Genomic DNA, 24,517 nt, shown 5'->3' on the forward strand with positions numbered 1-24,517 from the left:
TATCTTTATTTATCAACCATCATTGAACCTCAAGTTGCCTAACCACTGATTGACACACTGCGGCACGATGTCCACTTAATCATATGGTGAGGTGCGTGTAGGGTCTGAGCACCTATTCCATTCATTCTTCAAGACTGCAGGCGAGCGGTCTTTACCAAACTAGACAATAAGAGTGTATGAATGTGCTCAACACAGAGCATTTAATTTCATCCACCTCCTGTGAGTCCATATGTAGGCGTGGTTGAAGTGGGACGGACTGAGCCAACGTGTAGCCTATCCGAACATCTGATCATTAACAACAGCCCAGAAATGAGACCCCTGACAAACTAGTTTGGGAGATTGTGATGTCTAATATGCCTATATACAGTTGCTGAAGTGGGTTGCATACAGTGGTACGCCATACCGCCACTTCTCCTACAAAGTTCATGTATCCATCTTGTTATATATTTATTAGAACAATTAGCAAACCTTTCTTAACTTTATTCTACTACGCAGTAGACACCATTAACAAAGCTGTGAATGAGAGGATATCATACAATTAGCATTGGGGTAAAGCTTATTGACATAAGGGATAAGCTTCAGGATTTGTCACTTCCATACCTAATTTACCACAAAGATCACAGATACACAATCTATTTACCCGTGGATTTTATTCCTATTTACCAATTAATTATCTATACGTGATGAAGAGTTGATCAGGGCAGTTGTACTGTGCAGCAGCGGAAGACTCCCACGCACGTGTAAGTATCTGGGAATTACTTAGTGCTCCCACTTCCTCTCTTGGTGTAGGTCTGGATGGTGGATTGGAAGTGCTTTGTGGTGTTAAACTGAGGCCGGCAGAAAATGATGTAGCATTTTGGGAAAAAGTAACCCCCTGTGACGCCCATTAGACTGAGCAAAGCCAGACTTGCATTGACAGCGGTGACGTATTCCCCTATGTCAATGAGCTGAGCCGTAAAGAAGAAGATGCAGACCACAAAATAGATCAACATGGAAAACGTGATGCTCTTGGCTTCGCTGTAGTTCTTGGGCAGATCTTTGCCCATATAGGCGAACGTAAAACATAGAAGACTGAGAATAGCGTTGTAGCCGTACTGTAAGATGTTGTACACGGATCCAAACTCACTGCACTCCATGAGAAGGTGGTCTGAGCTCAGTTCCTTGGTCATGGCTTTAGAAGGTTTAATGGCAACCCAAACACAAGAGATAAAGATCTGGACACTAGACAGTATGGCAAGACAAATGTACTGCCCATTCTCTTTTACCCAGTAGTCAAAGGTGGCTGGCAGCTTTGAAGCCATCTTAAATATACAGACTACCTGAAAGGACCGTATTGAAATATATGAGAAGCAGATGGTGAGGGCATTGCTGTATACAGGATATCTTATGGTACATTTAATTAGAGTCGGCTCTCCCAGATAGGCCAAGATGCTGAGATAGGCCACAGTCAGAGACGTCAGCATAAGGAAGCACATTCTACCACCGGCAGCTTTAACCACCGGGCTCGATAAGTGGACAGCAAAGGTCACCATGACCCCAACAGTTAGCAGCATCCATACGATGGTGATCACAAATATAGGTACCATCATGGTATCCTGCCAAGTCAAAAAGCATCTGATTTTATTGTAGCAGAAGGTACTTTTCTCTGTTGACCATTGGTCCGTGCTGCATGCCACACAGGTTCCTACAAGAGAAGAAACTGACATTACATCTGCTCATGAGATATGTTAACATGTAGCTGACAGGGAAGGCCCAAAATCCATACACCCATGCTCAAACTAGCGTAAAACTCCACCTTCTTTTTAAGCCCTGTCTCTTTTGTGGCCCGGGAATCGGGGACGTCCCGACAAAATCGGAACAGTTGGGAGGTATGCATTAGGGAAAACTGACTGCTCTCCTCGGAGTCTGGGGAGTATTCCAATTATCCTGGACTCTACTGAACATTCCGGGAGAGTAGGCATCAATAATATACATGTTGTCTGTTCAGATATCTGTGGTTTTTGGTAAATACTATTGGTAGTGACTAGATATGATTTCATACCCACCAATAGTCCCGATTTAGGGACAGCCGTCTTGATTTGTGAGGTAAAAAATGGTAGGTATTTGTGATTTAAGGCTCAGATGTCACAATTTAGGGATTTGGGGCTGAAGCAATCATAGTCTTGGGGGGGTTTGGGGTGTGGACTGATTTTCCCAATCGTTACTGTTTTGGAGATGTGATTTACAAACCGTTCTGGTGGAGATAGGTCCCTGCCGCACAGCTGACACAGATAAAACAGCATTGGTATTGCCCATTCTGCTGCTTTTCCTGCCCTGGTAAACATTCAGGAGAACACACAGACGAAGGCACCTAATAAATAAGGAGGGACAGTCAAAACAGCAAGACCGTGAATCAGATCCAGATAATAGTTGGTTCTCTCAATCACTAGATCATTCATCAGGGCAGTGACTAAGGGTGCGGAGAGGACCGGACGATTACCAACACTGGTGCATCCATGAGATAATCATCAGACCCGGAGGTGAAGGGGAGGTAACATGCAAATAGCTATGCAGGCATTGGACACAGTGCCTAAATGAATCATAGCAAGTTGATTATTTTATAAAAGTGTAAAAATTATTCATAACAATACAATATTTTACTTTAGGTCACCGTTGTTTTTAAATATAGTATATATATCTTTAAGGAAAAGTTCAACACGGACAACATTCAACACACATGGAAAAGCTTGGCGCGATCACACAGCGTTACTTGTTCGTTAGGTCATTCAGAGGTCAAAAACGGTTTCACTGTATGAACCGTCACACAGCAATATCCTAGTTAGGAACAAATTAATTAACTAATTCTGAGGTGCCCGTCTTAATTTGTCCATAGGATATGTACGCAATTACCAAAAGTTATTATATTGTAAAGTATGAGTGGTTTATCTGACAAGTTATTGCATGATCTTTTTTGACCTATTACAAATAAAATATCAATCACAATAACTAACCACATTATTTGTCGTTTGCCAATTCATTTTGCCAGGGTTGATATCAAGGTTTCCTAACCCATTGTAGGACCCAACATTCTCAAATGGTGTTTGGGAATGTGGGCTCCAATTCCAGAAGACAATATCGTATCCGACAGAAGGATCGCCATTCTGATCGAAGCTTATTTGATTGTTCAGTAATGAAAAGTTCACTTCCCTGAGAGCTTCTGTGATCTAAAATGAGGAATAAAATAGATATGTTAGTGTGGTCCACTAAATGTGAGCAAGCAAAGCCAGAAACTGTACAAAAAATATATATATTTATAAAAAATATTCTGTATTATAGTGATATATTCCACTCAATATTTTCTTAGGCAAAGGGTGCCAGAGTATTTGTCTCCCATTACGCCAGCGTACCTGTACCCGATCCTACCCTGTATCCTGCTTCCTGTACTAGTGTTCCCTCTGGCTCCAGACTTGGCCGGGGTTCCTTGCGAAAACCAGGGGCGCGTTAGTCTTCGCGGCTCCTCACTCAGTAGCGCCAATCCCAGCAAGTAGGCACCATCCATCTACCTAATCCGTGACAGCAGCCATTTTCAGAGGCCTTTAACCTATACAAACAGTGATGGTGCCTAGACTTGCATACATTTTATTTCTCACTACATTCATCTTTCTCCATTACACACTGACATACACAGCATAGCTTTGTAGCATTGTATGGCTGACTTGTACTGTAAAAGTAGTGCCTGCAGGAAACATTAATTAAATATTCTTGGTCTATATAGTAACATGATATCTTTCCTCCTCCACCATTCCTCCTTACATATTCGTTTAGAATTTAATGATTAATGTCACATCCTGTTGCTAAATTTACTATTTCTGGCAGAACTAGGGACGATGTAGTAACGATAATTGGACAAACTGAAATTCATAGGAGTATATTTACTAAACTGCAAGTGGAGATGTTGTCTATAGCAACCAATCAGATTCTAACTATCATTATGGAGCATGCACTAAATAAATGATGGCTAGAATCTGATTGGTTGCTATAGGCAATATCTCCACGTTTTGAAACCCACAGTTTAGTAAATATACCCTATAGGGAGTTTTACTTAGTGAGTGAGGCGGTAACTGATTATTTTCTTGCATTAATGAATACATTGTAATTACAAATACAGTATATTTTTTGCAATCTGAAATGGAATTTGGGGTTTTATCCACTTCTAAAATGAAGTATATGTGGGTGTAATATTTCATTGATCGGCCCATAGCAACATTTGAGGGGGGCTCATTCCTCCAGTGCTTACCTTCAGCTCCATTTAAACTTTCAGTTCCAAATGGGGCTTCACAGCATGTGTGCCGGCTTAGGCACATGGTCAAAGGAGCAGATCAGGGGCCTAGGTTGCGAATCGGCCGGTATCGCCAGGCTCCATATTCACTGCCCAATGGCAGTGTAGCTGACTTGAGTTAATCAACTCATGCCATATCTATTATTGTGCTTTCTATTCGGTTTTAGCTACTATGTCAACAAATAATTTTTATGTTTAAATGTAGTAATTCTAGCTATTTATCACGCAAAACTGAAACATAATATTATGCCACATTATTAAAGTTCAATTATATAGCAAACAATGACAGGTACGCCATGCAATAATTTCCAAATTAACATCGAGCTTTCAGAAAGTGACACCTACTTGCCATGGATAGATGTCTGTTTTGTTGCAATACGTTCGATTACAGCCAAGTGCGCTATGCAGAGCGCGTGCCACAGCGTATACTGCTGCGTAGATGCTGAAGCTGACTCTTTTCTCCGAAGAGCCAAGAAAGCTGCTGAGGGTTGAATTGAGACAGTCATCGCAGTTCTGGTTGCAGTTCTCTTCTACCACCGACTTCCCAGAATTGCTTCTATTTTGATAATACACATTCGTAAGATATTCATCAAAGCCTGGGACCTTCACGTATTTCAGAGCAATGCCCAATACTACCCCTGACTGCTTGATATTTGGCAAATCGTAAACGCCCTTAGATAACGACCAAGTCTCAGTGGCGAGCCAGATTTTTGATGGCAGATTCATGTCTACTATCTCTTTAAAAAAATCAAGAAGGATCACGTCTTCAGAAATGACCAGGATGACGTTGACATTAGTAAGGGCGATATTGGTAATAATATGATCTATGGAATCTCTCCACTCTGTATCCAGTGCTTTATTTGGTAAGAAGCTCTTGTAAGCCACACAGATATTCATATCCGCTATGAGGTCTAGGAACTGCAGCACCCCTTGGATTCCGTATTCATCGGAGCTTCCCAGGACAGCGATCCAAGTCCAATTAAAATAGCTGAGAATGTCTACAATGGCTTGCTGCTGCACGCGGCTGCTGGGAACGGTCTGGAAAAAGGACAGCCGTCTGGGATCGCTCATCCTTCTACTTGTAGCAAAAATGTTAATCTATAAATAAACAAGGACAAATATTTATATTTAAATACCTGGAAGTTCTGTGCCCTTTCCTGAAGGCGCTTGGTCTGCAGCCTATAGCCACAAACTCTTGGTGACTTACAACATTCTTGGAGAGGCTTCATTATCTTTATATTATTTTTGGATTGAATCCCTTGTGCTGGGAGGATTTCATAAAAGTGAATTGCAAATATTTGAAGTTATTTTTGTGTGTATATATAGACAAAAGTCAACGAATGTACAGTTGCATAGGGTGAAGAGCCAGGGAAGTAATTGTTACCTGCAATGGGGGAAATCTAACTATACCCTGTCACAGTACTACTGGCAGAGTGTGGTAGTTCTGGTCTAAGGCTAAATATAAAAATTAGAGATGCTCACTGACCCCGGTGAACTGGTTTTGATTTTGGTGTTGTATCTGGATTAGCTTCGTGTTTTGGTTTTGGTTTTGGCAAAACCCCCCTTGTGTGTTTTGGTTTTGGGTTTTTTAGAAAAAATCCTAAAATATGCTAAAATCACATAATTTTGTTCCTTTTTTGTCCCCACATTATTATTAACCTTAATAGCACTAATGGCAAGTCATTTGCAGTCATTTTTGATCACCTCACAGGTCACAATATTATTTTCATACACTTTCGGACAAATACTGCAGCGACCTGGCTGGATGGTAAGCGACAGAGCAATGACACAAACACACGGCAGTTCCTACCACATCTAGGACACATTGCCACACAGCAGTGGCAGAAAAGAAAAATGGGGGTCCGCCCTCCCTCCCACCCACTGTTATTTTGGATCTTTAAAAGGAATTCAAAACTCGCGAGATCCGACGACTTCACAATGACGTTTTGCCTCGTTTTCAAATCCGAAAAATCGCGAAGGTTCAAGTGTGTTTGGTCCCCGAGGGGCGGAGCCTCAGCATCTCTAATAAAAATGTGTAAATTTGACTTCAATAAGAGCATGTTTGGGTGCATGGTGCAGCATAATTTGGGGGAGGGGGGAAGTGTGCCCGCAACAAAGGAGCATGGTACTACACAACTTGTAGGTCCAAGTGTAGCTGTGTCCCTAGTGTTATGCAACCACAAATTGTGCAACACAGTGTCCCCTTCTTTGCAGGCGCATTTGCCACCCAAATGTTGTGAGTGTTTCCCTCCTGCCACCCTCACAGTAGGTAGCCATTACTGACCTGACTTTTATCTTTTGGTGGTACTCTGAACTAACATTACAAGCTCATGAAAGTGCCTGAGAGGCAGAGGAAGGTTTATACATAAAACCTTGTGTAGCTGACTGCACGCTACCCTAATAAATTATAATAGCTTTATAGGACCCTATTTAAGACCAAGCGCTATGCGCAACTTTCTGCATGCGCAGTAAAATGACCTGGAACTGCGTATCTCTCTGTTATATGATCAATTTTCATAGCAAACGATGGCATGCATGCAAAGACTTTCAAATTAACATTCTTATTTCAGTAAGCACCCTGGTGCTGGGGGTGGTACTCAGTATTCCGATGCTGAATTAGCCGATAGTGTTTACCGTGGCATTAAAAAACGCGAAGACATGGGAAAAATACTGACTTATCATCACACAGACACAGCACATTTCTGACCAGTCAGTGGCGCACGCAGGGGGGGTTACTGAGTCTCTAGAAACCCCCCCTGCGCTAACTATGTGGCCACTGTCCTATACAGCAGCCGCGGCGCTGTCAAAGAAGCGTCCGCGGCGGTGCTGCAGCAGCTCTCTCTCGGTTTTTGGGTTTTTTTGGGTCGGCGGGCAGAAACCCCCCCCCCCCCTGACAATCCTCCGTGCGCCCCTGCCAGTGTACAATGAATTGCAACTACTGCAAAGGCTGACAGTTGAAATTGACGTCATTTTGAACTGAATGTCAGGGAGACTCTCTGAAATAGGGGTGATCGCCCTCACTCCCTGAAGAGTCTGGTATTCTCCCTGATGCTGAGCCAGTACAAGACGTGGTTGGCTTCGCCATCTGTGACATGATGACACAGTTCAGAAATTGTGTCCTATGTCCATGTATTTAATCCTATGGAGTTGGCCATTTTCTTGGAGACCAAGATTTAATCAAAGACTGACAGGTAAGACAACAAGACATCAGTAATGGATACAGAAATATAAAAGACACTTCAGTCTCTTGAGATTCATTAGCTGCTTTTCTTTAACACTAGTTGCCTATTCTCCCGGAATGTTCGGGAGACTCCCGCATTTCTGGGAGACCTCCCGGGAGAGCAGTGCAACCTCCCAGTTCTCGCCCCCGCAATAGAAAAGTGGCGGGGACTTAATTACGCAAAAATTGTGTCATCTTAGCCAAAATGATGTGATTCATCAAGCCCCGCCCCCACACGACCACCACCCCCAGGATCTCCCTGAAGCCAACGAGGAAAAGTTGGCAAGTATGCTGTTAGTTTTCGGGGTTTTTTAGGTCACGCTAAACATTGTCGGCTAATTCAGTATCAGAAAATCCTACCACACCCGGTGCTGGACCCCTCACTGTTCCTTGTTCGCCACATTAATTATAAACCGTCCAGCTACAAGTGCTGTGCTCACTTCACTTTGGATGAAGGCTTTTTCGGGAGCAATATTTATTTGATGTTGCTATTATGAGCCGACTTTGTAGACTTGTGTTAATGGAGATGCAGACCGTAGGTCTACAAAGTAAGGTTGGACTAGTTGGTGTGAGCTGCTTATTGCTGTAAGCTCTATATTGAACTTGTGTAGAGCTAGACTAGTGTTGACTAACCTGTGACACTCCAGGTGTTGTGAAACTACAAGTCCCAGCATACCCTTTCAGCAATAAGCTGCTATAGATTGGCAAAGCATGCTGGGACTTGTAGTTTCACAACACCTGGAGTGTCACAAGTTAGCCAACACTGAGCTAGACAGTGCTAGATTTATCTCCACTGAATAATCAAAGCTGCTATCATTGCGCTATGATTCAGCATTCCACAGCAATCAATTTATTTATAACGTTTTTCTACTCTGCGGCCAGCAGGAGTCACCCTTTCCTACTGTGTATGGAGAGATCCAGCCATAGGCCAAATGCATCTATACAGACAAATTGCCACAGTGACATCTGGAGGCTTAAAATATGTTAAACTCTTCATAAAAATCATAGTGATAAAGATAAATACAATTAATTGAATCAAGTAACTGTTACCATTTTATGAAAACAATTCAAAATATTTTGTTGTACTGAAAAATGTTCTAAAATTCTGGTGTTGCATTTTATTTTAATTAAATCAGTGGAAGAGGAAATGTCCAGGAAATGACTTACAGTAGACATCTGCGGCAGAGCCAACTACCTACCTGTGGAAGCAGCAGCAGATTAAAGAGGTCAGCAGTTGTCTCCACGCCATCGCTGTTATCTGGGCCGATCACAGACATCACATTGGGGATGTAATCTGTATAACTATTCTCAGTTTCAATGGCAGAATCTTGTGACATGAAATTCAGCGCGGGCTGGATGGTGTTATATATGTAGCAGGTGTCAAAGACATTATATCCCAAGGTTATGTTTGGCAGAAGCGTACTGCTGTTGTTGATCTCATCCACTGCAAATCTCATCACTTGGAAGCAACGATATCCTGCAAGGTTGACTTTTGCACTATTTAAGGGAGAAACGTGGTATCTTGCATTAGTAACAATTCCAGAAATGTTTTGTCTCCCAACAATGTATTTCAGTACAAGACCAAAGAAGGGACTAAAGAAGAGATTTCCTGTTGTGGGCTCTACTTAACAGCAGGGCCGGATTTTCCACTATGCAACCTAGGCACTTGCCTAGGGCCCAGCGGTCCCCAGAGGGCCCTCCCAGGGCTGGCGGTGAGACCAACCTTTAAAAATGGGCCACTACTTATGGGACAGTGCTATGTGCTTGCCCCCCTGGGCTAAAGTCTGCCAGCCATGCCCTGAATAAGGCTATATGTTATGCTAAAAACTATAGTGCTATGGATTTTTTCAGGGAGGGGGCCCCAAACCAGTATCTTGCCTAGGGCCCAATGAGGTCTAAATCCGGCTCTGCTTAACAGGGCTGTACCAGCCTGGTGACAGATGCATTATGGGCCTAAGTCATTCAGGAGAGCACAGTATAAAAAAAAAGGAGTAACTTGCACCTGGGCAAAACCATGTTGCACTGGAGGGGGAGGTAAATTTAAAATGTGGGGACAGATTTATAGTTGGGGTAGGACATGTCCTAGGTCAACTTTACATTTCAGTGTAAAAATAAAGCTACTAGGTTTGTGTGCTAAATGAAAAAACTGCCATTATTTAACTTATGTGCAAAATAGTAAGCTAATCTGCACCCCTTGCATTGTAACATGGTTTTGTCAAGGAGCAAATTTACTCCTTTTTTTGCCTTGCTCTCCTTAATGACACAGCAGGGACGCGCGCAGGGGGGGTTTCTGGTTCTCCAGAAACCCCTCCCCTCCGCAAAGAACAGTGTCCCTACCTAACGGCACTGTACTACACAGCAGCCGCGGCGCTGTCAAAGAAGCATCCGCGGCGGTGCTGTTCAGTGCAATGCCGCCGAAATGGAGCTGCTGCGCATGCGCCGCCGTATGTTGCGGCAGCTCTCTCTATGTTTTTTCCTATAAGTGAATTCACCTTAGTGAACCCCACGTCCCTACTTAACAACCTTTTTATGTTGATAAAGAACATTGAATGAAATATGATGCCCATGAAATGTGCCATCATTGACATATGCCATGTTTGCCTATAAGGTAATTACACCTCATCACAACTTTCACCTGTATGAAATATTTAAATTACCATTACAATATGTCATGAATTCTAGATTCTCAGCCTATCAGATGTGTACTCCAAGGAGCACCTCAGATAAATTTAACGGGTATTTCAGTCTTTTAAATATAACTCAACTGGCGGAATTCAATTGCTGGCAATGTGGTTCACAGACATCTCGTCGTTCGGAAAAATGAGCAGAGATTTCCGTGGAACCTCCGCCGTGAAGTGTCTCATGAACATTCCAGAGACCCCATGCGGCTAATTGAATTCCCCCAAATGTATTTGTGAATGGTAAAACATACAAAAAAACTAAATAATTTACACCCATAAGGAGTGGTATAAATGTAATCATATTACATTGAGGTACTTCAAATAAATTTACATACATACTGGACAATGTTAAACACAAAAAAAAGGTTGAGACACCCAGATCTAAATAATCTGGTGTAATACATTATTATTATTATTATTATTATTATTATTATTATTATTATTATTAATTTTTATTTATAGGGCGCCACAAGGTGTCCGTGGCGCCGTACAGGGACAAAAACGAATTACAATACAAGGTGAGACAGCACAGTACAGTAAACATAAAGCACAGTAACTCAGTAAGCTCAATGCACAGCTAGTGAGGGCGGGGGGAGTATCCGCAAATGGAGGGCGCGGAAGACAGGGAGACCCCCAGAGGGGGGAGGAGGACCCTCGAGGAGGAGGGCAAAGTAGCTGGAGAGCAGAGTTAGATGTGGTGGAAACAGGAGGAGAGATGGCCCTGCTCAGAGGAGCGTACAATCTAAGGGGAGGGGTGGACAGACAGAGAAACGCAGGGGAGAGAGGGAGAGTAGAGGGACGGAGGCACGCTGACCAATGGGATATATTGTCTTACCTGGAGCAGCTGTCTATGACAGGTGTATAGTAAGAAAGATTGTCGAGCCTGGAGGAGTGTAGGCTGAAAAGTCCCCCAAGAATGTAATCTCCTTTATGTACAAATTCAGATACAACTTCTTCATCGTCACAACTGGGCACAGTATGGGTGAAAGTTAGGACCAGTCCGAGAGCAATGCTAATATGTTTCATCCTTGTATTGTTCAACCTGCTTTCATTATCTATATTAACCCTCTCCTTGCCCTCAGCGGTCAATGCTGGAGCTTAAAAATTGTCCAAAGTATTTGATGTCTATTTCTTTATCCGGAATAAACCTCTGCTTGTTTGCATCTTTACATCCATCATGTTTAATTTCAACTCCAGTAAATTTAAATGCAAGCACGTTATTGGTTAGTGAAATCCTTTTGTTTATGAAAAGTATCATTTGCATACAGCCGAGCAGCTGGAGAAAGGTGACCCTGTAAACTACAGTGTGTTAGATTCCCCAGGCCTGTCCATAGTCCCATTCTACAGCTACAGTCATCACCTCTTAAATGAAGGGATGTACTTGGCATACATTACAAACCTCTAATTATTAATTATCAGAAAGCTGGAGCTGTTGTCCATAGCAGCCAATCATAGTCTAGCTATCATTTTCTAGAATGAGCAGGATAAATGCTAGCTAGATTCTAATTGGTTGCTAAGGGCAACACCTCCACTTATCCTTTTCAAAAGGTCTAATAAATCTTTGCAGCTAACGTGAGCATGTATCTGTACATTGTGCGTTATTTCCATCTATGTAGAGCATAAATTAATTGAATAAGTACTGATTTTGAGTCGACATTAGTGTTCCTTGCTAGTCTTGCTGCCTCCACCCCTAAGAGATCACATAAATATCCTGTACTACAAAATTAAATTCTAATTTTGCAGACTGTGGACATAGTCTAATGGATCACTGCTCCTATCCTGCAGTAATGAATAACACTCCCCGTCATGTTAAATCATAGGTGGAGTTTTGGGTGGGATTCCAGTTTTACCGACTATATTTAAATTGCCGCTAACTGCAAAAATAGTCTTTGCTTAATTGTCGCTAGCAATGTTGAAACTAGAGATGCTCGGGCTCGCTTCGAGAACCGAACACACCCGAACTTAGCAGATCCGAGTACAGAGCTGAGCCGGCTCGGTACTTTTGCGCACCCTTGGAATTGAAAACGTCATTGTTACGTCGTCGGATCTCAGGAGCTTTGGATTCTATAAGTACTGCCCTCCACGGCGAACCAGCGCCATTTCACAGAGGGACACGGAAGGGGTAGCACAGTTCTTGGCAGTCTCTAGTGCAGTTGGGCAGCGTCATAGGTAGAATAGAAAGAGGAGGGGTAGCAGTGTTCTTCAAAGTCTCCAGTGACATTCAGGAGAGCTCCATTGCTCCATTGCTAATTGTCATTGCTGAAATACAAATAATAGGTCTGGCAGACTTGGTCTTCTAAATGTGCAGTCTTTGTTTGAAAGTGTATGAAAATAATATTGTGACCTGTGAGGTGGTCAAAATTGACTGCAAATGACTTGAAATTAGTGTTATTGAGGTTAATAATAATGTAGAGGAATAAAAAAGCAAACATATGTGATTTTAGCAAAAAAATAGAGATTTTAGAAAAAAATCGTTATCCAAAACCAAAACACGCAAGGACAGTTTTGTCAAAACCAAAACACGAAGTTAATCTAGATCCAAAACCAAAACCAGAACACGGGGGTCAGTGAACATCTCTAGTTGAAACTAACCGCTATGGAGCCCAGAGGTGAGCGGACCCCAGCACTCTACTGAGGACCCTGTTCTGCTCTCCTGAACATGTGAGTGGGCCAGTGCATGTGTAATGAAGGCCCAAATGGGCCCTACCCCAAATTTTGTTATGAGGCCTTGCAATTACCCTAGTACACGGAAGTGTATCCAAGTCTTCACGTCATGCTATCCCTCTGTGCAAATGTAATGGTTATCTCTGCCTCCTCTTCGCCTGCTCTGCTGAGCTTGAAGCCCGGTGACGCAACCTTCAAGTTCCGATTCTGCGTCACCGTTCCACTGTAAACTCACATTTCACCAGTATCTATAGTTTAAAACATAGCTGCCTACTCTCCCGGAATGTCCGGGAGACTCCCGTATTTTTGGGAGTTCTCCCGGACTCCAGAGAGAGCAGGCAAAAATCCCGGATCTAGCTGTCACTGGTGTTTAAGATGGTGTGGGGGGGGGGGGGGGGGGGGCTAAAGGCGGCATCGTAGCCCCGCCCCCTACAGTGATTGGTCAAAATTGTCTAAGCTTGACAGGGGCAGGGCCTAATGGCGCACCACGCGTGGCCACCCTCCCTCAACGGACCCCCTCCAGGAAAGATGCCTACAAAAGTAGCCAAGTATGGTTTAAAACAGAGCTGTGATGACAATCATCAGTTCACTCTTCTGTGTGTTGTGGTTGAGGTAGTATTGGAGACACTTATTCCACAAGCCAAAGGTACAAAATGTCGAGGGCATATGTGGAATGAAACTAAATATTTAGCTGAGCAGTTTTTGCTACTCGCTTATAGATGTCACTGTGAGGACGACAATGATGGATGAAGAAAACAGAAGATGACTGAGTGGACTATTGATAATAAGAAAGATTTGCCCCCTTATTATCCAACAATACATTTTTGTGCTAGAAGTAAAAACAAAACAGTTTGAACAACACCCAAACCTCTCCGGTACTGTAAATAATGTCACTTGTAGTGTAAATAACGTCACCTGCAGGGTATATAACCTTATGACCTCCTCTAGTGAATACAGGTGGAAAGTGTTTACTAACAACACAAAAGAAATTATTATTTAACTATTATCAGATCTATTGATTACAAATAAACTGTGCGTCTTTTGTCTCTTGTTTGCTGAGTTCACAGGTTGTAACTTGGATTGTGTTGGACCTTGTATAATATAATCTGGATGCAATCTGAATCAGCCTGTTTTAAACATAACGCTATAATCACATAACCTTATACAAAGAAGCAAACAGATAAGGGCTTGTCCAGCTTAGACTGGGTACACACTACAGAAGATTTCTGCTGATGTGACATCTTTAACGATTTTACCAAGCACTGGAAAAAAAAAACGTCCCGATCAGCAGCCGATTCCTGTGCACACACTAAACACAAATTACAAGATTTACCATCAGATCTGTGCTCTTCATCTGTCCTAACCATCAACTGAAAAGTCTGTGATTCTGCACACTCCATAGAGATCTATGGACACTGCCGGTCCTGAGTGCATACACACTGCAGGATTGGAACAACATTGTTCCATCATTGTACGACATTTTTAGTCCAGTTTAAACATTGTTGCAGCGTACACACTAATGCCAAATTATTCGCTTATCGTTTGATTGGCTCGATAATCGGCTGAAAACACTGTAGTGTGTACCCAACCTTATTAAACAACGGTGGCTGACTGGTTATCACTTCGCCTCACAACACTGGAGTCATGAGTTTGATTCCTGACCATGGCCTTATCTGTGTGGAGTTTGTATGTTCTCCCCGTGTTTTCATGAGTTTTCTCCCACACTACAAAAACATATTAGTACGTTAATTGTCTGCTATTAAATTGACTTTAGTTATGGAATTTAGACTGTAAGCTCCAATGGGGCAGGGACTGATGTGAGTGAGTTCTCTGTACAGCGCTGCAGAAGTAGTGGCGCTATATAAATAGCTGATCATGATGATAAATAACTGCAATTGCTGATGAATTGGGAAGTTTGGGAGCAGAGTATTTTGTACTGGGTCATGTTGGAAGATCCGCATTTATTTTCCTTTTTGCCTGACTGATGACATTTTCAGTCACGTATTTATATAATCAGGCAGAACTGCTTATGTTTGCTATCTTCTGTTCTATTTTATCCAAGAAAAATGAACAAATGTGCCTGATGATATAAAGACATGCCTGGCAGGCACATTTTTGGTGTCATATTACCCACTGAAATATTCTCTTTTGAACACGTCTAGGTTTAAATGTAAATCTTAATTAGAATACACCACACTCTCCTCTCTACAAGAGGCAGATTCAATTTAAACAACGCAGGGCACACACTATTACCGCCACTATGTTAGTAGCTAAGCATTATTACCGTTACTACGGTAACTTCTCCACTGATTTTTGCTCGCAGCTCTGTGAGCCGGGAATTGTCCCAAGTGTCCAAGATGTATTCAGCAAGCCTCATACTCATGCGCTTTGCAATAAATACCAATAGCTTCCCAAATTCAGTGGAATACACGGCTAAACTGGCCCAAACTCACCGTGGGTCTGATTCATCTTCAAACACAATGTAAACGCAACTTGCATTTAAAAAACCCCAAAACGAATGTAACTTGCACGGACGTACACCCGTATTCAGATACCAGCAGATCTCAAGAAATGTTTCCATATAAATCTGGGTATAAGTCTGCTCTGGTTATACGGTTTGTTCTGTATGCGGACAGACAGAACAAGCTGCAGGATACAAACATGCATACAAGCAATATAAAGTCCCGTCAAACGCATGCAAAAAAAAAATTATATGTTAAAACACGTTTTATTTTTTTCATATTTCTATATGAAATATATAAATCAGGATGTACGGTACAAAAAAATGCATTTTTATACTTTCTCTTACTTGCAAACGCGTTTCCGCATGTATATGTGTCAGTCATCACTATCAGTCGCCAGTTATACATGCCCTGTAGCCAGGGCCGCCATCAGGGGGGTACAGGGGGTACTGTTGTACTGGGCCCGGGCTCACCAGGGGGCCCGGTACAACAGCTTAGCACAGACTTACCTGGGGCCCGCCGCTGGTCTTCGTTATTCTGTCTTCAGCCTGGCTGTCACCGTGACAGCCAGGCACCAGGATCCGATCGCAGGGGTGGAGGATTCATTCCCCCTGCGATCATGTGCTCTGATCTGATTACCAGCGGCGGGCCCCAGGTAAGTATGTGTTGCTCATGGGGGGGGGGCGCTCATGGGGGGGGCCCCGCTCAGGCGGGGGGGGCGGTTGTCACGGGGGCCCGTACTGGGCCCGATTTTTTCTGAAGGCGGCCCTGCCTGTAGCACATACTTGCCAACTTTGTAGATCACCCCTCCGGGAGATCGCCAAAGTTGGGTGTGTCTTGGAGGAGTGGCCATGCAAATCGCGTCATTGGGCCCCGCCCATGCTATAAAATACAAAATTTGTCTATTACACAGGAGGGCGAGGCCAGATTGACACAATTAGCCCCTCCCCCACCCACTTCACCAAAGCGGGCAGGATTCGGGAATTTCCCTGTTGTTCTGGGAGAGTAGGCAACTATGCTGTAGCAATTGATTTGGCTAAAAAACCCGTACCTAAGAGATTCCCAGAGCTTGTGACGAATGTGCATGTGCTCTACCTCGGCACAGCCTTACTATACATTGCTTACGTCCATTTACCCCGTCCCGCCCCCCGTTCCATCCTTCAAGTCGTAGCTAGTCGGAAGTGTCGCTTGAGTTTCTTAACATGAACAGAGCAATTTCACGCAAGATACGGCACGCGACGGGAAACTTACGTACGAAGACGAATCAGACCCTGTATGTTTTAGCAAGGACTTATTCCTGCACCGTTACAGGAAACCCACTTTAAGTTACAGGCTTCTTTTTCTGTACTTTTTTAACTCTTACATTGATAAGTAATCCTGCGGCACACTTTATTAGGAAACTGCTGATGCAATGCATTTTATAAGAATGGCTGGTCAGCAAAGTGTCAGGCAGCAAATCACAACGACATGACGGTGCGTTCTTCTGTCCTTGAATTTCTTAGTTGTTTTAAGCATGTCAAAGTTTGTTTCCGACCTGGAGGGATATTAATATTGATGTTATTTTTTCTTGCCTGGACGGCAGCCCGGTCAGGATTTTTCTCTCACGCTGAGATATTTTAAATTACAGCACATGTAATAAATTTCATTTTATTGTTTTATTGCTTCATAACTACAAACTTTGTCTAAATATTAATAATCGTTATTATTAGAATGTAGTTACTTGCACTCTGTAACTGTGGTGCTCAACCAAATTTAAGCTGAAACCCCAATCGCCGGTGTGTCACTGTTCTGGGGCCCCAAGTGTCAATGAACTTCTGTTCTGGGATACTAAAAGAGGTATGTACTGCGTATCGGACCCCAAAACAGGTTATGGGACCCTTCTTGGGGTCCAAGCCCACAGGCTGTGCCCCAGTGCTCTGTAAGGCTGGTTATCCACAGTGTATGACTTGCACTTATTAGTGCAAGAAAAAACAAGAATAAATAAAACTATGAAACAACAATCAAAAGTAAGGGGGAAGGTTGTGAGTAGAGATGGTGGCTAGCCGCCATGGACGGGGGGTAATGGGGGAGAGGAGGGGGAGGAAAGGCTGTAAGGATTAGATAGAAAAGGAAGATGTATATAAAAGGCCCGGGGTTCTCACACTTTGATGAAAGACTTAGCAGTGTTACTAAAAATGCTAGTTATAAATTTCTATATTTGCCAGATTCTGTTGATGACTGTCTGTATGTTTGGAGTTTGGGTTGTTTCCAGTCTGCAGCTATTTGGCAACTGGCCACTAATACAATATGTCTAAGTAGCTTTTTCTGGTGTTTGGTAGTGGTTGGGATCTCAAGTGAAAGAAGGAAGAATTTGGCGGAGGGGGGGCTTCAAGACCTAGTAGGGTAGATGAAATATTGCTAGCTATTGAATATTGAAATATTGCGGAAGAATGACCCGTCTGTTGAGCAGTCTCTTCACCATCTGCAGCACGGTGGCTCAGTGGTTAGCACTTCTGCCTCACAGCGCTGGGTTCAATTCCTGACCATGGCCTTATCTGTGTGGAGATTGTATGTTCTCCCTGTGTTTGCGTGGGTTTCCTCCTGGTGCTCCGGTTTCCTCCCACACTCCAAAAACATGGAGTAGGTTAATTGGCTGCTAACAAATTGATCCTAGTCTGTGTGCCTGCCTGCCTGTCTGTGTGTGTATATGTTAGGGAATTTAGACTGTAAGCCCCAATGGGGCAGGGACTGATGTGAATGAGTTCTCTGTACAGCGCTGCGGAATTAGTGGCGCTATATAAATAAATGGTCATGATGATGAAGAGTTGAATAAATAGCGCTGATATTAAGAATGAGAGGGGTCATTCTTGTCTCATACCATTTGAGATCTGAAAAGGAGATGAAGCAACTGTTGGCCAATACCACTGCTCTAGGAGAGTAATATAATACTAATATTCCATGACTTCCACTTTAATGCAAGGACAATGCATGTCAGGGCATTGACAAATAAAACCCATTCTATGGTATGTGTCCATTACCGTATATGTTCATTTACGAAGCACAAATATGACGTACAGGGCAAAGTCAACTTGATTATGCGCCTGAAATTGCAGGCAGTACGATAGCAGCATTTGCAGAGGGCAGAAGTTTGCATAGATAGAGGGGAGGTGGGCAGATGTTCCTTGCAAAGTGCGCCTCCTCTGGTGGAGCAGTGCAATGACATCATTTCCAGGGCCACTCCAAGCAATGTAAAGGGCTCTTTCTAGGTGGGTGTGGAGATCTTGCTCCCAAGACAGCCCTAATATTTACCTCTTGCAATCTAGATCTTGGACAGCGTATTATCCTACATTTTATACGTCTGATGCATCTTGTCTTACAGAATACATTTTATATGTGTAAGCTTGCGAGCAGAGCCCTCTTACCTCTCTGTCTGTATTACCCAGTATTTTTTTATTACTGTGCTTGTTTCCAATGGTAAAGCATTATAGAATTTGCTGGCGCTATATAAATAATTGTTGAAGATGATGATACGTGTGCAATTATAATCTGAGCACACTTAATGCCATGTGGGGGGTTCCCAATTTAGGCATAAGCAGTGCACGAAGTAGGGATGTATACGGTGGTATGACTTACCGCCACTTCTCCTTCTGCCTTCCTTGTAAAACTATCAAATCTTATTCACTTACATTCAGATTACATTTTTTTTTACCGTCACTTCTAAATTTCCCCTTCGACCACTGGGCATAAGCATATGGCAGTCCTAGAAATGTTAGATATCAGCTTATTGCCTGCCAGCCAGCAACCATATTCTTGAGGATAAGCAGAATGTAAAGGATTACAGTCTATTAGATGGGAGATAATAAGGTTTCAGCTGTGGTAGTCAACATGCCAGAATAAAAGTGTCAGTGCATCAGCGTGTTCTCAAGCTGTGTACAGAATGAGGGCTCAGACACACACACACACATACACATATAATACTATAAATTAGAGATGTTCACTGACCCCCGTGTTCTGGTTTTGGTTTTTTATCTAGATTAACTTTGTGTTTTGGTTTTGACAAAACCGCCCTTGGGAGTTTTGGTTTTGGATCCCGAATTTTTTCTAAAATCCCCATTTCTTTTTGCTAAAATCACATATTTTTGCTTTTTTTTTCCCCCCCTACATTATTATTAACCTCAATAACACTAAATTCAAGTCAATCTTAACCACCTCACAGGTCACAATATTATTTTCATACACTTTCAAACAAAGACTGCAGATTTAGAAGACCAAGCCTGCCAGACCTATTATTTGTATTTCAGCAATGACAATTAGCAATTGAGCAATGGAGCTCTCCTCTATGTATGTTACCTATATGACACAGTACAATGTGACTGCAGATTTAGAAGACCAAGCCTGCCAGACCTATTGTTTCTATTTCAGCAATGACAAATAGCAATGGAGCTCTCCTGAATGTCACTGGAGACTTTGAAGAACACTGCTACCCCTCCTCTTTCTTTTCTACCTATGACGCTGCCCAACTGCACTAGAGACTGCCAAGAACTGTGCTACCCCTTCTGTGTCCCTCTGTGAAATGGCGCTGGATCGCCGTGGAGGGCGGTACTTATAGAATCCAAAGCTCCCAAGATCCGACAACGTGACAATGAGGTTTTACTTCGTTTTCAATTCCAAGGGCGCGAGTTCGGATGTGTTAGGTTCTCGGGGAACTGAGCCCGAGCATCTCTACTATACATATCATACTGTACATTATTCAGCTAGCACAGATAATGCCCTCTTGTGGACAGACAATGGAAAGCACCCTAATAACAGCTCAAATTTATGTGGGACTGACTTACAATTCACATCACATTGCAATGCATTCATTTCTTCCCGGTTTATGCATTTGTTTATTTACTGTAGGCAGACAAAAACAAATTTGAATCTGAATGCCAGAAAATCATAAAATGGAATCATATGCTAGTGTGATAAAAACTAAATGAAACACTAACATATCCAACAGAAGCAAAAGCTATTATTTTGATTTATTTTATAATACTGTCAGGGTGAAATAGTGTAATATATAAATAAACATTAAACATTAGATTTAAATAAAATATATTTCAAGTAAATTAAGCAGTCTATTGCAGTTTATCATTAGGCTTCCAGACGTAGTGATTTTTATGTGCTTGTGGTCCGATCAGCCACAAGTTGAATGCAATGTAGAGATAGCTTGGAATAAGGATTTTTTAGGAACACTAGAATACACCATGAACACACTTGCTGTATTGCCAGGCGCGGGCTGGCAGGCTTCAGCCCGGGGGGGGGTGCACAGGCGGCCGCATCACATGACACGCGATGCGGCCGCGACGCTGATGACGCGGCCGCGGCGTTGATGACGCGGCAGCAATGCTTGTCATGTGATGCGGCCACCTGTGCGTTGACGGGCCGCATCACATGTCATGTGATGCGGCCGCCGGTTATTACGAGGAAATATTACATCGGGGGGGGAGGGACGCTGGGCGGCCGGCCCTAAAAGTGATTAGACCGAGCGGCCCGGGGGACCGATGCCCCCCGTCCCAGCCCGCCTCTGTGTATTGCCCTATTATCCATCCATAAGTAACTATATATATGTACATAGGGATGTGCAGGCGCACATGTAGGGGGGTCGTCCAGTTGCCTGGAAACCCCCTATGCTCAAATCTCCACCTTCACCCCCAGTGTGCAGAGGGCAGCAATTGACCTCACCGGAGGTTTAGCCTTAGTACGGCAGCCCCAATGACGTCATCGAGCTACCAGAAGAAGGCAGAGGAGCTGTGCAGCCTATAACCACTGCTCACAGCCCCTTCATCATCATCACCATTTATTTATATAGCGCCACTGATTCCGCAGCGCTGAACAGAGAACTCACTTACCTCTGCTCTGGTGGTCCGTCTTGTAAAACAGACACCCCTTCCTCAGCCCACCACTGACTCCTTCCTTGGGTGGGTTTGGGTGTCTCATCTATGCCTCTTGCCCTCGTTCTCATGTGTGTCTGTTTCTATCACCTCTGTTTTCCCTTAGAATATCATTCGCCAATTGTGTGTTTCTCTATGTCACCATTGTGTTTGTGTGTGTAAACAAATATATTTTATTTATAAAATAGATTAAATCTATACAAAGGAAGCATAAACAAACTCCATTCACTATAAAATGCTTTTTTCAAAGATTAAAACATTTTTTTTATTGATAAGAATCAGAACAGGGAACACCCCGTTAGAAAACTCGTGTTTGCCCCAGATCTGAGTCTGAATGGACCATGGATGTATAAAACGTGCCATGTGTACAGTCTAGACATTCAGCTTTTTTTTGACCTTGTTCAAAATAATAACTTACATTGATATTTCCACTAAGCAGAGTGAATTTGCTCCTGGACAAACCATATTACAATGCAAGGGGTGAAAATTCGTTTATTATTTTGGATGTAAGGAAAATACTGGCTGTTTTTTCATGTAGCACACAAATACTTGATAGCTTTATTTTTACACTGAAATTTAATGTTGATCTAGGACATGCCCTATCCCAACTATAAATCTGTCTCCACATTTTACATTTACCACATACTTGCCAACTTTTCCTTGTTGGCTTCAGGGAGATCCCGGGGGAGGAGGGTGTGCGGGGGCTGGGCTTGATGAATTGCATCATGTTGGTACTGCCCCCTAAACGATTGTCACAATTTTGGCCAATTACAGCAATGGGTGGGGCTAAGATGACGCAAAATTTGCGTCATTAAGCCCCCCCACCACTTTTGCAGGGGTGAGAACCGGGAGGTTGCCCTGCTCTCCCGGGAAGTCTCCCAGAAATGCGGGAGTCTCCCAGACATTCTGGGATAGTAGGCAACTATGCGTTAAAGAAAAGCAGCTAATGATTCTCTAGAGACTGAAGTGTCTTTTACATTTCTGTCTCCATTACTGAAGTCATGTTGTCTCACTCTTAGATTAAATCTTGGTCTCCATGAAAATGGCCACCTCCATAGGCATCAATACATGGGGATAGGACACAATTTCTGAACTGTGTCATCATGCCACAGATGGAGAAGCCAACCACGTCTTGTACTGGCTCAGCATCAGGGAGAATGCCAGACTCTTCAGGGAGTGAGGGAGATCACCCCTATTTCAGGGAGTCTCCCTGACATTCAGGGAGAGTTGGCAAGTATGATTTACCACCCCCTCCAATGCAACATGGTTTTGCCCAGGTGCAAATGTACGCCTTTTCTTTTGCCCAGCATACCCTTTCAGCAATAAGCTGCTATATATTGGCAAAGCATGCTGGGACTTGTAGTTTCACAACACTTGAGTGTCACAGGTTAGCCAACACTGATATAGAGCCTTGTTCAATACACAAATAAGAGAGTTTATTAATACAATCATAAATATAGACAATAAAACAGCATTTTTTTTACTGCATTTTTAAATCACTTTATTGCAAGATTATTGCACAATCACATGATTGATTGGTTTTATACATTTTAACATTCTGCTATTGTCCAAGTAATCAGGATTAATATATGTTTTAATGAGATTTAATAAAGATTGAATATATTTTAATTATATTTAACATTCCAGAGTGCCCCATCAAATAAACATATTATTTCTTCTCCTCCTTCTAAATACATATAGACTACAATAGGTATATGGGTGCGCCTCCCAGTACATGAAACTGATATATATAAGTTCTGGGTGGACATAATTAACCAAACAATTCCAGGGCATACTTGGTGCGCTTAGAATATTTTCTGTTTACTATAGTAAAATACTTGTCTATTGTCCCAGAATGCCTGGGAGGCTCCAGAATTTCGGGGAGTCCTCCTGGACTCATGGAAGAACAGGGACCCCCCTGGAACCCTGGCAAGGCGGGGCTTAATGACACAATTAGTGGAATCATGGCCTCGTCTCCCTCTACACAATGCCCCAAATTGCTTTAGATTCTATTTATGTAACTTTAATTATATATACTGCACATAGTGTTTGCAGATTGTGGGGTTTATTTATTAAAACACTTTTTTTTTAATTAAAAATTCACTTATCAAGGGAATTTATTGAAAAAATATTTTCCCTCTGAGTGATACTGCCCTAGCAATACGAGGTCACTTCATTAGGCCACTCTCATGGGATATGGGCAACTATGACAGGGCCATCTTAACAACATTATGGGCCCCCGGGCAAAGCAGTGCATCGGGGCCCCTAGATATAGATATAGATATAGATATATAGATGTATACAGATACAGATATAGATATATAGAGATAGATAGATAGATGTACTTGCTCAGTGACCCTTGAAGGTTTTTTTTGCAGGTTTTTTTCTTTTGCAGAATTATTTATTCTCATTAAGAGCCGTGCCTATAGGGCCTCCTTGCCCGTGGGGCCCCCGGGCAGCTGCCCATCGTGCCCAATGGAAAAGATGGCCCTGCATAAATGAGCTGCCTAGCTGGTTTGGGCTTTCAGTTCCACTCATAAAAAAATAAATAGTAAAAAAAATAGATAAAAGTATATAAAAAAAACAAATATATATATATATAAAGGAAATTTTTAATCTTGTGTCTTGTGATGGGCCTATATGCAGAACTGATAATTAGACTATTCTCCTACATCCCTTAGTGTAGATTATAATCTTATAACTGGTGCCACACTATTGTTTATATACTAACAGACCCTCTGACATAGATAAGGAGGAGGAGCTTGCTGCATGTATAAAATAACTTGCAATTTGCATTTATTCTCAAGCATGATATAATACTACAGATGTCTGATTAAGACCACCTACTACTGATGACTGGGATTGCATCTATCTATCCTGACCAGTGTTTCCACTTTCCAATGCCAGATTTCTTTATCTTCACAGGAATAACAGATAAAAAAAAATCAGAAACACTGTATAATAATAGGCAATAATAAGTAACAATATCTATAACATGGATATCACTATGGCTATAAGTTATTTAATGGCCTAATTATAATGAGGAGGTTCCCTTCGCCCAGTTTGGATATGACATGACAGAGACACACTAGTGATCCCTGTCTTGTCCCCATTCACCGAGGGCTTTCCGGTGAGCAAGTCACTGCAGAGAGCACTAGGGGAGCCCTAAAGCCATCCAGGCTGCCAACCTTTCGCAGTGCATGCCGGGGATTGTGGTCTCCCCGGCGCATCTCTCCCCTTGTACAGAAGGAGTCGGCGAA

At 42.6% G+C, this 24,517-nt stretch overlaps 1 protein-coding gene across 1 annotated transcript; it reads right to left on the reverse strand.

Annotated features, from left to right (window-relative positions):
* Window positions 1-556: 556 nt before the first annotated feature.
* On the reverse strand, window positions 557-8,995 carry TAS1R3 (taste 1 receptor member 3). Its single transcript, XM_075189634.1, has 5 exons — window positions 8,738-8,995; window positions 4,664-5,416; window positions 2,991-3,203; window positions 2,230-2,350; window positions 557-1,684 (listed from the first exon to the last, which is right to left on the reverse strand). Exons 1-5 carry the CDS (start codon window positions 8,993-8,995, stop codon window positions 756-758), a joined length of 2,274 nt encoding a protein of 757 aa, XP_075045735.1. The 3' UTR covers window positions 557-755.
* Between the last annotated feature and the right edge of the window lie 15,522 nt (window positions 8,996-24,517).

The sequence above is a fragment of the Mixophyes fleayi genome, chromosome 11 (assembly GCF_038048845.1).
Source record: "Mixophyes fleayi isolate aMixFle1 chromosome 11, aMixFle1.hap1, whole genome shotgun sequence".
In the NCBI taxonomy this organism is placed as follows: Eukaryota; Metazoa; Chordata; class Amphibia; order Anura; family Limnodynastidae; genus Mixophyes; species Mixophyes fleayi.

What these genes read in the sequence shown, in the direction of transcription:
- TAS1R3 (XM_075189634.1), bottom strand. Translation starts at nt 8,995, where the DNA reads ATGAGATTTGCAGTGGATGAGATCAACAACAGCAGTACGCTTCTGCCA. An exon ending in GGCAAACGACAAATAATGTG is followed by an intron (nt 2,351 to 2,990) that starts GTTAGTTATTGT and finishes CTTATTTATTAG; the next exon opens with GTGCCTTCGTCTGTGTGTTC. An exon ending in GACCTATCTCCACCAGAACG is followed by an intron (nt 1,685 to 2,229) that starts GTTTGTAAATCA and finishes CTTCTCTTGTAG; the next exon opens with GAACCTGTGTGGCATGCAGC.